Source organism: Elephantulus edwardii, unplaced genomic scaffold (assembly GCF_000299155.1).
Source record: "Elephantulus edwardii isolate Elephantulus edwardi_28Jun2011 unplaced genomic scaffold, EleEdw1.0 scaffold00231, whole genome shotgun sequence".
NCBI lineage: Eukaryota > Metazoa > Chordata > Mammalia > Macroscelidea > Macroscelididae > Elephantulus > Elephantulus edwardii.
The window spans coordinates 198,971-212,742 of NW_006399981.1; the positions used below are offsets into that span (position 1 = coordinate 198,971).

A 13,772-nucleotide genomic window follows, 5' to 3' on the forward strand; every position below is an offset into this window, starting at 1 on the left:
TTCCAATACTGGGTCAGTGCTTTTGGGAATAACCAAATTAATTTACTTTGCTATTCCCCCCACAGAGCATAGCACATATGAGGTGATCAATATTCATGTGTTGATTGATTTAGCATTTGAGTCTGCAGCTTGAGTGCAGTTTGCCTTATGTCAAATGTGAGAATGTTTGTAGCATTAATCACTGCTGTGTCTTTACTAAGACTTTTTTCCCCTAGCCACTTAATCAAGTTCTAAATGGCTGCCCCCTTGATTTGAGAGTCTGACTATTGCACTAAGATCCATCCACTCTTGGAATTTACCCCAGTAGCTAAAGAAACTATGAGTGGTTTGTAAATTCAGGAGTACTAAAATTGACAAAGCAAGTTCTTCTATAGTTCAGTTTATAGATACGACCTTGATGGCTTCTCATACCTTTATGTGGAGAGGAAAAAAATCCTTAAAGTATGATCCAATTTTATTCTTTCATTTTGCTTTATTAATTTGTTGAGAATCTGGAAACTGAGTTTCATTATAGCAATGATAATGTAAATAGAAAAGGGAAAAAAAATAACCTGACTGAAATGTAATTTTTTTGACCACCTAATAAAACATGTTTCTCTGCACAGGTATAATTTGGCTTCCTGAGATTCTGTGTTAGCAAGAAGGAGTGGGAACTACTTCTGGAAAGAAAACTCAAGTATAGGGCAGCCAGAATATATTTTCACATGGTTGTCAGTTCGCTTACCAATATGGACACCTTTCCCAACGTTTTTCCTCCTGCTGGAGACAGTGGACTAACTAGTTCTCAGTCTGAGTTCCAGAAAATGTTAATTGATGAAAGGTTGCGGTGTGAACACCATAAAACAAATTATCAGACTCTGAAAGTTGAGCATACAAGGTAAATTTTTTAAATTTGGAGGTTGGGGCTTTGGATAAAATTGGGACAGTTTTTTTGAATGTTCTGGATTATGCAGCATAAATTTGCATTTTTTTATAATAAAAATTTTGCTTTTAAATTACTTTTTATAAAATTGATCCTGGTAATTAAGCAGATATGAATTTGACAAAATTCTTACTTTTAGGGTATCAAGACATAACTGATTAAGTATGTGTAGGTGAACTAAATGTATTCCCCCCCATCAATATAAATTTGATTTGAGAAACTAAAGTGTAAATAATTACATGAAACTCAGGAAAGAAAAATTATCTATATAGTACTGGTTGACTTTACATAAAGTAATACAACTAGAAAACAAGGAATACACTTAACAGTGAGTTGTTGTTTTTTTTTAAATCAGGTTACAGGACGAGTACATAAAGTCACAGAATGAACTCAAGCGGTTGTTAAATGAAAAGCAAACTCACCAGGAAAAATTTCAGCTGCTGCTTGAAGAGCTAAAAGAGGAATTAGTAGGAAAAACGAAAGACTTGGAGGAAATGAAGCTCCAGGTGAGAAAGTATATTTGAGTTAGTAGCAAAGTTATTGTTGCTATATGCAGTCAGAACCAAGTCATAGCTGACCTTCCAGTGAATTTTTGGAGCCTGTAATTACACAAGAGGAGATTGACCATCTTTCTCCCATGGAGCAGTTGGTGGAATCAAACTGTTTACCTTTGGTTTGACAGCACAGCTCCTTACTAGATTACCAGAATAGGCTACAATCAAAGTTGTTGTCATTCAGTACCAACATGTTGGAACTGACCCATAGCTGACCTTCCAGTGGGTTTTCAGACACAGTAAATCACATAGCATTGCCTATCTTTCTGCCACGGAGATCCTTGTGCATTTGAATGTTATAAAGAGTTATGCTGCTAACTCGGCCTGCCTCTGAGTTAGCAGCATAACTCTTACTGCTAGCAAATTCTCTAAGTGCTTAATAATCATTTTGGTATGCCACGAGATCTCTAGGCAGTATAATAATTTAGTCTTCTTCAACATACATTAGAATGCCAGCTACTGTGTGAGGTAAAGATGAAACTTACTATTTTAAGTAAATTGATATTCTATTGCCTGTTCAAATTTAAAAAAATAGAGAAATTGGAAGGAAGGCCAGTTAAAATTTAAATAATACAGTTTAAAAGCAATATATGAGGATTATGGTTATGACAAGAGTCCAGAATGAAGGTTGCATAGTGGAGTGTACTTGGGGCTGGGGATGGGGGTGGATTTTATACCAATAAAATAAGTTTTTTGCTTTTCAAAGAGAAGAACGAACTGGGGAGGAGAGGTGGGCAGGGGGAAAAAGGCGACAGTGAATGAATGGAAATCCAAAATCTCTGTAAACATTCATTAAAATTAATAAAATAAAATTTAAAAAAATAATATTTGGAAAATTTGGAAGGAAGACCAGTTTAAATTGCTGAAAATTGAGAATTAAAATAATTTATTTTTTAGAGAAATACTAAATTTCTTGTAAACATTGCAACTGAAACTAAATACTAAATTTCTTGTAAACATTGCAACTGAAACTAAGGTAAAAAAAAGACTGAGTTATTTTTAAGGAGCTTCTCAAAAGATACTTTAAGAACAACATGTATACATAATTTATGAAAAGAAAGTAAAATTTTAAAGTAAAACAGTTGGCATTCAAGACCCAGCAACAGTTCCTTTAGTTATTTTTCATTTTTCTAGAAAGTAGAGCAATGTTAAACTTTAGCACCACACTTATCATAAATTTCAAATTAGTAGGTATTAAAAATGCTATTTTCCTGTATTTATTTAATCTGAATAACACCAGCTGTATATTTCTCTCTGACTAAGAATGTGTTGGTATAAATAATAAGGTATTAATATTGGAGTCGTATGTTCATAGAATAAAAAAGGCATCTTTGGTGTGTTATAGTCATGCATAGCCCTAACTCAGGGATTGTGTTGACAGCAGCCTTGGAAATTTGTCTTTCCTTATCTTAAAGTCTTACCACAGTTTTGTATGTATGTATGTATGTATGTATATGTGTGTGTGTGTATATATATATATATATATGATATTTAAGAAACAAAATACCAGTAATGAGTTAAAGATGGTAATGTAACTGAATCAGTGAATTAATTTTTTTCTAATGAAAAAAAAAGTCTATATGACTGGAGCCTGTTAGATTAGAGAAGTTTTGCGGGCATTTCTTGTTTAAATCTAGAAAAGTTAAATGTTGGAGATAAAAATCAATGCTTTTTTCTTTCTGGCACATGCTTCAGAGATAATGGGGGGAAAGCCCTAATGAGTCAGTAATGAATGCTACTCTTGTAATGTTATCTTGGGTAATTAGTTTTCCAAAATATATATTTTACCTGTTCCTTCACTCTTCACCTGTTATCTTTTTCAGATAAATAAGATTTCCCACCCCCCCCAGTCTCTTCTATGTTTGTTTACAGCTGTGCCTGTCTTTGCAATTGTATAGAAAATTTAAACAGAGAGTTATTAATAATTTAGAGCCTATTTTACAAGAACAAGGTAGAAGAGAGGTGTTTTCAATTACTGATATGCTAGCTCAGAATGTCTTATTTTTTGTTAATTTTTATAAAGATCATCTTTGTTTTAGTAAATATTTCTATTTCCTTAGCCATGATGTTTTCAATTACTTTCTATCCATCTGGAAGTTGAACAGTGTAAGGCTGATAGAAGAATCCATGCCTTTGAGTAGTGTTGGAGCAATGTACTGAATATCCCTTGGACTGCAAAAGAAACAAACATACCTGTCTTGGAGGAAGTGCAACCAGGGAGTTCGAGGCAAGGATAGTGAAACATCATTTCATATATTTTGCACGTGTTGTCAGGAGGGAAAACATGCAGCCAGAGTGCTCTCTGGAGGCAAAGATAAAAAAGTATCATCTTTCATAGTTTGGACATGTAGCTACTTGGAAAGGGACCTCATGCTTGGAAAGATGGCGGAACAGCCAAGGAGAGGAAGATAAAGTGGATTGGCATGGTGACTTCAGTAATAAGCTAAAGGATGTCAGAAATGATGTTGGTAGAGGAAAAGGCAAGGTTCAGGTTCACTGTTCGTAGGGTTGCTGTGAGTCATACTCAGCTCTACAGCACTAAAAAACAACAACATAGGGAGATGTTGCAAAATCTCAAAATCTGATTAATTTTTCTTCCTTTGGTGTTCTGTCTTGGAGGATATAAAGAATCAGGGTTATTTTATCTTTTTTTGTGTTCTTTGGCCACTTCTGACCTATATTCTTTGCATTCAGACTACTTTTGGTGTAATTGATATTAGAGCTGTCATCATCATCAACAGCAGTAGCAAGCATTTCTGAGAAACATGAGCTCACCCAGACCTAACCTTACTCTGTTATTTTGGAGAGCATTCAAGGTATATTGCGTTTGACCTTCGATACTGCGTTCAACTTCCAGTTAGCTATGTTTGGTGATTCTGAATTGAATTGACTATGGTGCAAAGTTTTTGACAGAGGTGCCTAAATGTTAGAATGAATTCTTAATACAATAACAAGGGAAAACCCATTGCTATTAATTTGATTCTGGTGTATGGTGAGCCCATGTATGTCACAGTAGAATTGTGCTCTGTGTACAGATGTAAGCCACCAATCTTTCAGTTAACAGCTGAGAGTACTAGTAAGTTGTACCACTCAGCTACTTTGAGACCATGCCTAAGGTATGGAGTAAAACAGTTTCCACTGTCCACTTTGTAAAAACTTTCTTTTCTCACCCATTCTAGATTATTACTATTTAGTTTTGTTGTATTTAACAGCTTTAGTTTTCTGCAAATATGATATTTATGTTTTAAGAATAATTTTTAAATGCACTAATGAAGATCTGTATGTTTCTCTACTCCTGACTAACACATAAGATTAAGAATAAATTAAAACATTTTTAAAAAAGCAACAATGGAAAAAAGAAAATTAAACATTTAAAAGAAAGATTCTTTAAGAATAAATCCTATATGATAATTTTTACAATCTGCAATATCAGGTGGATGGATCTTGACAAAGAGTACCAGAGGAATGTCTATCTGGGCTTCATTGACTATGCAAAAGCATTTGACTATAGATCACAAAAAATTGTGGCTAATCTTGAGGAGAATAGGAATCCCAGAACACTTGATTGTGCTTCTGTGAAACCTATACTTGGACCAGGAAACAGTCCACAGATCAGAACAGGAAAACACTGTATGGTTCTGTCTCCATACCTTTTCAATCTATATGTAGAACAGATTATTCGGGAAGCAGGGCTTTATGAGGAAGAGAGTGGCATCAGGATTGGGGGAAGATTAATCAACAACCTACGTTATGCAAATGACACAACCTTGTTTGTGGAAACTGAAGAGAACCTGAAGCACTTGCTGCAGAAGGTCAAGGACTGTAGTCTGCAATATGGATTGAAGCTCAACATCAACAAAATGAAGATTTTCACCACTGGGCCAATTGGCAGGACCATGATAGATGGAGAAGAGACTGAGGTTGTTAATCACAGCTTGTTCTGCTCCAAAATCAGCACTCTTAGCACCAGCAGTCAGGAAATAAAAAGGCAAATTGCTTTGGGAAAATCTGCCGTTAAGGACCTTTCCAGAGTACTGAAAAGCAACAGTGTCTGTCTAGAGACTACGGTATACCTAATTCAGACCCAGATAGTTGGATAAAGACTAAGGATAACAGAAGAAGGATAACCTTCGAAATTTTGCTGCTGGAAGGAGTCTTGAACATACCATAGATTGCCAAGAAAACAAATTTGTCTGTCTTGAAGAGGGTGAAACCAAGTTTCTCCTTGGAGGCTAGACTTTTGAAGCTCCATCGCACATACTACGGGCACATGGCCAGGAGGGACTGGTCCTCGGAGAAGGATATCATGCTTGGAAGGGTGGACAGACAGCGCAGGAGAGGAAGACCCTGTATAAGGTGGATTGATACAGTAACTGGGGCAATGGGGGTTGGTGTGTTGGACACAGCTGGCTCAGGACAGGGCAGGGCTCAGAGCTGCTGTACATAGGGTTGCTATGGGTCTCAGGTGACTTGATGGCACATAACAACAACATTGGAACCAGTGTCTTTTGGAACCAATTGAGTTCTAGAAGTGTAGTCCGTAGGGAGTTGTGCTGTTAATCCAGAGGCTCTGCTTTTGTGGCAGTCTTCTTTTCTGTAATTCATAGCCTCAGAAACCCAGTGGAAGGTCAACTCTTAGTTGGTTCACACTCAGTGGCAATAAGAGAGGAAGAGACAGACTGGAATCATATATATATATTTTCTTCAGAAATGTACTATTACTTAATTTCCAAATGTTTGGACTGTTCCTAGGCACTTTACTGATTTTTACCTTATTTTGGGATGTACTGACCTTTCTCAAACTCATGGTTGTGGAGTCAAGTCAGAACCAACTCATTGCTGACCCCGTCACAGATTTCAGAGTTTGTCAATTTCATGATACAAGCTTGTCCATCTTTTTCTGAGGAGCTGCTGGTGGATTTGCACTGCTAGAGAGACTGGACCTTTGCATTAACCGCTTACCTCCATATAAAGTATACCAGTAAATTTACCCACGCTTTATGCATTTACGACTTTCAACATACTTGATTTTGACCAAAATTTTAACCCTTATTAGTTTTTAATTTTTTTTTATGTTTCCACCCATATTTATTGCCAGTTGAGTAGAAGTTGACAGAGCAGATAGGTTTTGCTTTCAGTAGTTTGTGTACATGTGTTCAGAACATTGGCTACAATCCTCACCTTATAACAACACTCTTCCCATTTTCTCCCTGTGTTTCCTGTGTCCAGTCATCCTTCTTCTCAGTCCATTCCTGGCTTCAAAGCTTAATTGCTGGAAAACATTACTCTTTTGACGGGGTATAGCTGATTGTTATTAGGAGTTCTTTATTCCTTGGTATTATTGCTCATTTTATAGGCTTTTCTGTTACTCAGTTTAAAGTTGAGTCACAAGATTATTTAAGTTCTAGGGTGGAGGTCGACTAAGGACTATAGTCTTTGTAGGAGGGGAAAGTACCTGACAGTTTCTATTAGAGCAGTAAGCCTGGTTTTTTTTTTTATCATATTGAATTTTGTTACACATTATTCTGCATTCACTATGTTGTTATCCTTTTCAGAGCACTGACCCTTAGTCTTTCAGATTTTTTTTTCCTTGCCGAATTTTTGTCTCTTCTGGGATTCCAATTGTCGTTATTTTAACTGCTTCCAAGTCAAGCATGACTCATAGCAACCTTGTGCATAAAAGACCTGAACCCTGTTCAATCCTGTGCCATCCTCACACTTCCTGACACACATGAGCCCAGTGCAGCAGTCACCTTGTTAATGCAGCTGGTTGAGGGTCTTCCTCTTCTTCACCACCCCTCCACCCTTCCCAACATCACATCTGTCTCCAGCGAATAACACGTCCTGATATCTCATCATTCATGCCTTCAAAATGTACTCCAGCTGCACCCTCTCCAAGACATATCTGTTTGTTTTCTTGGCCATCCAGGGGATGTTTAGTGCCTTTCTCCAACACCACAGCTCAGTTCTTTTTCTGCCATCATTATTCATTGTTGAGCTCTCAGATGCATAGCTAGTAATCAGAAAGACCATGGCCTGAATCAAACACACCTTAGTCTTCAAACTGACATCACTATACCTCAGTAACTTGGAAAGGTCCCTGACTGCAGATTTTCCCAGTGCAATGTATCATCTTTTTACCCTGACTGCTGGTATCAAGTATGCAAATTTTATTTTTTACATTTCTCTACAAATCTCTGTCTGAGGCTCTTTTCCTCCCCTCCATCCCTCCAACCTTTTATTTCTCTTTCCTTTTTAGGTTGGATAATTTCTGTTCTTTTGTTTTCAAGTTCATTGACTCCTTTCCTGTCATTCTTATTATTCCTAAGCTTATTCAATGGATTATTTCAGTTACAGTACTTAGTTTTTATTTATAACCACTTTGTTGTCTTTAAAAGCTTTCTGTTTGTCTCACTTTTGAGGAGAAAACAAAAGTATTTGTGAAGAATAACCAGATCATAGTGGATGTGCTCTCTCATGTGACCAGTCTACTGGAAGAGATCCCTATTTATACTGTTCCAAAAAAACCCAAGATATCCACAAGAATGCAGGCAGAATTAGCAGACAGTATCATTTATACTACAAATATGTAAAATCTTGCTGAAGATAATGAAATGATTAGCGCTACCACCCACGGAGAACCGACAGATATTCACACTGGATCTGGAAGAGATGGGATGAGGAATATCATTGTTAATATCAGATAGATCTTGGCTGAAGCAGAGAATACCAGAAAGATGTTTACTTGTGTTTTGTTAACTATGCATAGGCATTTCACTATGTAGATCATAACACGTTCTGGATTGTATTAAGAAGAATATGAATGGCAGAACACTTAGTTGTGCTCAAGTGGAACCTGTGCATAGAATAGTTCAGAATCATTCAGACAGACCAAAGGCGTACTGCATGGTTTAAAATCAAGAAAGACAAGTGGTACGGTTTTATCCTTTCACTATTCCTGTTTATTTTGCTTGCTGATGACATCCAAGATGCTGGACCCTATGAAGAAAATTACATCAGGATTTTAAGAAGATTCATCATCAGTTACCTGCAATATGCAGATGACACAGCCTTGCTTGCAGGAAGTAAAAACTTGAAGTATTTACTGAAGAAGATCAAAGACTATAACTTTTATTATTAATTACATCTCAAAAATTAAGAAAACAAAATTCCTCCTACCTAGAACAGTAAGACAGATACATAATGATAAGTGGATAAATGATGAAGTTGTCAATGATTTCCTTTTACTTGGATCCACAATCAGTACTCACTGAAGCAGTATTTAAGACTCAAAGGACATAGAATTGGGTAGACCTGCTACACAGGGGCCCTCTTTAAAGTGTTCAAGAGCAAGGATGTCAGGTTGGAGATGAAGGTGAGTCCAGCGCAACCCCTTGGTATTTTGAGTTGCTGTGAAAGTTAGAAAATAAGGAAGACTTAAGAGGAAATAGCAGGAATGCCACTTTAAAGACTTAGGTTAATCTGTCCCAAGCCATGATCCTTAGAGTTTCTTCATAAGGTTCCGAAAGTTGGGCAGTGAATAAGGAAAGTGGAAGAGTTAATGCCTTTTAATTTGATCTTGGCTAAGAATATTAAACATACCATGGGCTGCTAAAATAACAAACAAATATGTTTTAGAATATGGTTCAAAATTGGGAAGGGCATACACCAGGGATGTGTCCTGTCTCCATACCTTTTCAACCTGTATGCACAACAGATTATCTGGGAAGCTGGGCTCTATGAGGAGAAATGTGGGGTCAAGATTGGTGGAAGATCTATCAACAATCTGTGTTATGCAGATGACACAACCCTGCTTGCTGAAACTGAGAAGGATCTGAAGTGCTTGCTGCAGAGGATCAAGAACTGCAGCCTCCAATATGGATTGAGGCTCAATGTCAAGATGACAAAGATTCTCACCACTGGACCAATTGGCAGCATCAGGATGGATGGTGAAGAAATTGAGATTGTTCACAGCTTTAGTTTGCTTGGCTCTACCGTCAACACTGTTTGCACTAGTAGCCAGGAAGCTAAAAGACATATTGCCATGGGAAAGTCTGCTGTTAGGGACCTCTCCAAAGTACTGAAGAGCATTGGTGTCTCTCTGGAGACTAAGGTACGTCTGATACAGGCCATGGTCTTCGCAATCACTTGTTATGCATCAGAGAGTTGGACAATGACTAAGGAGGATAGGAGAATTGATGCCTTTGAGCTGTGGTGCTGGAGAAGAGTATTGAGGGTACCATGGACTGCTAGGAAAACAGAGTCATCCTGGAAAGGGATCCATCTAACATACTTTGGACATGTTGTAAGGAGGGACCGGTCCTTGGAGAAGGACATCATGCTTGGGAGGGTGGAGGGACAGCGGAGGAGGGGAAGGCCCTCTATGAGGTGGATTGATTCAGTGACTGGGGTAATCAAGATGGATGTATCGGAGACAGTGCGATTGGCACAGGACAGAGCAGAGTTTAGGGCTGTTGTACATAGGGTCGCTATGAGTCGCAAGTGACTCCACGGCACATTAACAACAGCATAGTGCTTCTTAGAAATAAGGATGCTGAGACTTCATCTCATTTATTTTGTTCATGTTATCCAGAGGAGTCAATCTTCTGCAGAAGGACATCTTACTCGGAAAATAGAGAGCAGATCAATGAAAGAGAGGAAGATCTTTAAAGAGATGACTTGACACAGTGACTGTATCCGTGGGCTTAAACACAGCAGTTTATGAGAATGACACAGGCTCAGGCAAATTTCATTCTGTTGTACATTTGTTGTTGTGTTCTGTCAAGTCGACTATGACTTAGAGCAACCCTGTGAGCAGGGGATCTGAACCCCGTGCTATTCTGTGCCATTTTCGCTGTCTCTGATACACTTGAGTCCATTGTTAATCACTAGGTCAGTCCATCTTGTTAGGGGTCATTTTCTCTTACACTGACCCTCCACCTTTCCTAGTATGATGTCTTTCTTGAAAGACTTGCCCCTCCTGACAGCATGCCCAAAGTATGTGAGATGACGTTTCACTGTCTTTTCCCCTAAGGAGCACCCTGGTTCCACTTTTCTGAGCCGATTTAACAGTACCTAACAGCACCAACAAATTGGTTGAGCGGTGTCCCACTCTTCTTGATAACTTGTCCAATATACATGAAACAAAGTTTGTCTTCAGATATGTTTAAAGATCAATCTAGCTATACTTTTTCCAAGACAGATTTGTTTGCTTTTCTGGTATAGTGTTTGATACTCTTTGCCAACACCAAAATCCAAAGTAATTTTTCCTTTTTCCTCTGTATTAATTACTCAGCTCTTGTAATTTGTGTGAGTGAGTTGAAAATAGCCTCATTCAAGTCAGATGTACTTGCTTTGTAGTACTTTTGTTGTTGTTGCTTTTTAGTACTGTTAAAGAGGTTTTGCTACAGCAGATTGGCCCATATTTAACCATGGCTAGAATCAGGCACACTTTTTAAAAAAATTTTTATTTGTTTATTTTTTTAATCAGGTACACTTTAAGTCTCTAATGTTACATCCTTGCTCTTAGTCCTTTAAAAAGATCCTTGGTAACAGGCATGTCCGGTTATTTATAGATTATTGTTGTGTACAGTCCATTTGGAACTAACCCATTGCTGACCCTCCAGCAGGTTTTCAGAGACAATAATTTGCATGGAAAAAGATTGCCAGTCTGTCTCCAAAGGTCTTTGTAAAGACAGAGGAGGAAGAAAAGACCAGAATGGATGTCAGAAGAAACTCTGAATATTACACTAGAGTTCCGAGAAGCCAAAGCAGAAGGAAGAATTCAAGATATTAAAGAGCTGAACAGAAATATTTCAAAAGGCAGCGTGGGAAAACAAAATATTATAATCAAATGTACAAGGAGCTGGAGTCAGAAAATCAAAAGGGTTGAACTCGCTGAGCATTTCTTAAGTTCAAGGAACTGAAGAACAAATTCAAACCTCGAGTTGCTATTCTTAAGGATGCTTTGGGCAGAATATTACATGATCCAGGAAGTATTAAAAGAAGATGGAGAGAGTATACAGAGTCATTGTACCAAAAGGAGTTGGCAGACACAGAAGAATTTCATGAAACAACATATGAGCAACAGCCTGTGGTGATGAAGGAAGAAGTTCAAACTGCTTTGAAGGAAGTAGCAAAAAATAAGGCCCCAAGAATAGATGGTATACCAACTGACATATTTTAGCTAACAGATGCTGCCCTGGATGTGCTCACCAAGTTGTGCCAAGAAATATGGAGAACAACCACTTGGCCAGTTGACTGGAAGAGATCTATATTTGTTCCCATTCCAAAGAAAGGTGATCCAGCAGAGTGTGTAAATTATTGAACAATATCGTTAATATCAGATGCAAGCAAGATTCTTCTGAAGATTATCCAAAAATGACCGGAACAGCACATTAACGTAGAACTGCCAGAAGTGCAGGCTGGGATTGGAAGGAGTCATAGTACTAGGGATATATAGTAGCTAATGTTAGATGGATCGTGGCTGAAAGCAGGGAGTACCAGAGGAATATCTATCTGTGTTTCATTGATTATGCAAAGGCTTTTGACTGTGTAGATCACAACAAACTGTGGCTGACTCTGAGAAGAATGGGAATCCCAGAACACTTGATTGTACTGATGTGAAACCTCTACATGGACCAAGAGGCAGTTGTTAGAACAGAGCAAGGGAGTGCATGGTTCAGAATTGGAAAGAGTATATGCCAGGGATGTGTTCTATCTCCATAATTTTTCAACCTATATGCAGAACAAATTATCCGGGAGGCTTGACTCTATGAGGAGAAGTGTGGCATCAGGATTTGAGGAAGAATCATCAACAATCTTTTATGCAGATGACACAACCTGCTTTCTGAAACTGAGAAGGACCTGGAGCGCTTGCTGCAGAAGGTCAAGGACTGCAGCCTTCCATATGGAGTGAAGCTCAATATCAAGAAAACAAACATTCTCAGCACTGGGCCAATTGGCAGCATCAGGATGGATGGTGAAGAGATTGAGATTGCTAATAGCTTTAGTTTGCTTGGCTCCACAGTCAACACTCTTGGCACCAGCAGCCAGGAAATTAAAAGACATATTGTGATGCCAAAATCTGCCATTAAGGACCTCTCCAAAGTACTGAAGAACAGTGGTGTCACTCTGGAGACCAAGGTGCACTTGGTACAGGCTATGGTCTTTGCAGTCATCATGGTCTTTGCTATACATCAGAGAGCTGGACAATGACTAGGGAGGATAGAAAGAGAATTGATACTTTTGAGCTGTGGTGTTGGAGAAGAGTATTGACTATGCCATGGACTGCTAAGAAAATGAACAAGTTCTGCCTAGAGAGGGTTAAACCAGGCTGCTCCTTGGAGGCAAGGATACTGAAGCTTCATCTGACATACTTTGGACATGTTGCAAGGAGGGACCAGTCCTTGGAGAAGGATGTCATGCTTGGGACGGTGGAGGGACAGCACAGGAGAGGAAGACCCTCTATGAATTGGATTGATTCAGTTACTGGGGCAGTCGCAGTAGGTGTGTCAGAGACAGTGAGATTGGCACAGGATAGAGCAGGGTTTAGGACTGTTGTACTTAGGGTCGCTGTGAGTCGCAGGTGACTCGACAGCACATAACAACACCACCACCCTTCTCCCACTTGAGGATTCCAACTAAGCACCTTTGAGATTGTAGAGCAGCTTCTTAACCATTAGACTACCAGAGCTCATTTATGGGGTAGAGTACTCTTTCATATTTACATGTAGTCATCTTCCCTATACTCACCCAGCTTATTCTGGACTGCTCCCTGGAGATATATAAAATAACTTTGGACTCTTTCCATGTGAAAACTTCCCTGTTGTTTGCTAACAATTTAGAAGGTTTTTCCCCCTCTCAAGATAAACTTATGTTGTTATGATGTGATATTTTATTTGGCAAAAATAAATTAAAGAAACATCATAAATACATATTGAATCAGTTTATCTATTTGCTTTAATGGATGTTTGCAGTTTTTATAAATTGTGAGTTAAATAAATTCAAGAAGGCAAGATCAGCAAGAAATATTTCACTGAAAGCTTATACAAAGTGCTATTTTAAAATACACATGCATTATCTGTCTACCTGTAAAACTGCTTTTTCTGCATTAAGATTTTATGTCATCCCTTTGGCTGTTACATAGAAAAAAAATATAGAAGACATTCATTTGAGGAACATTCATTCCTGCATCGCCTGTGAAGTTACAATGAATAGAAATAATAGCACCTAGCTCCGAGGGCAATTGTGAAAAATGAAATGAGACAATGGATAGAAATTGCTAGTATAGTGCT

General features: G+C 38.2%; 1 protein-coding gene across 1 annotated transcript in view; it reads left to right on the plus strand.

Annotated features, from left to right (window-relative positions):
- The first annotated feature begins 602 nt into the window (after positions 1–602).
- The window catches only part of CCDC41 (coiled-coil domain containing 41), a 122,830-nt gene continuing 109,660 nt past the window's right edge, over positions 603–13,772 (plus strand). The window contains exons 1-2 of the mRNA XM_006898489.1: positions 603–877; positions 1,278–1,428. Coding sequence (XP_006898551.1) covers positions 705–877; positions 1,278–1,428 — 324 coding nt within the window. The 5' untranslated portion in view covers positions 603–704. The remainder of the gene's footprint in view (positions 878–1,277; positions 1,429–13,772) is intronic.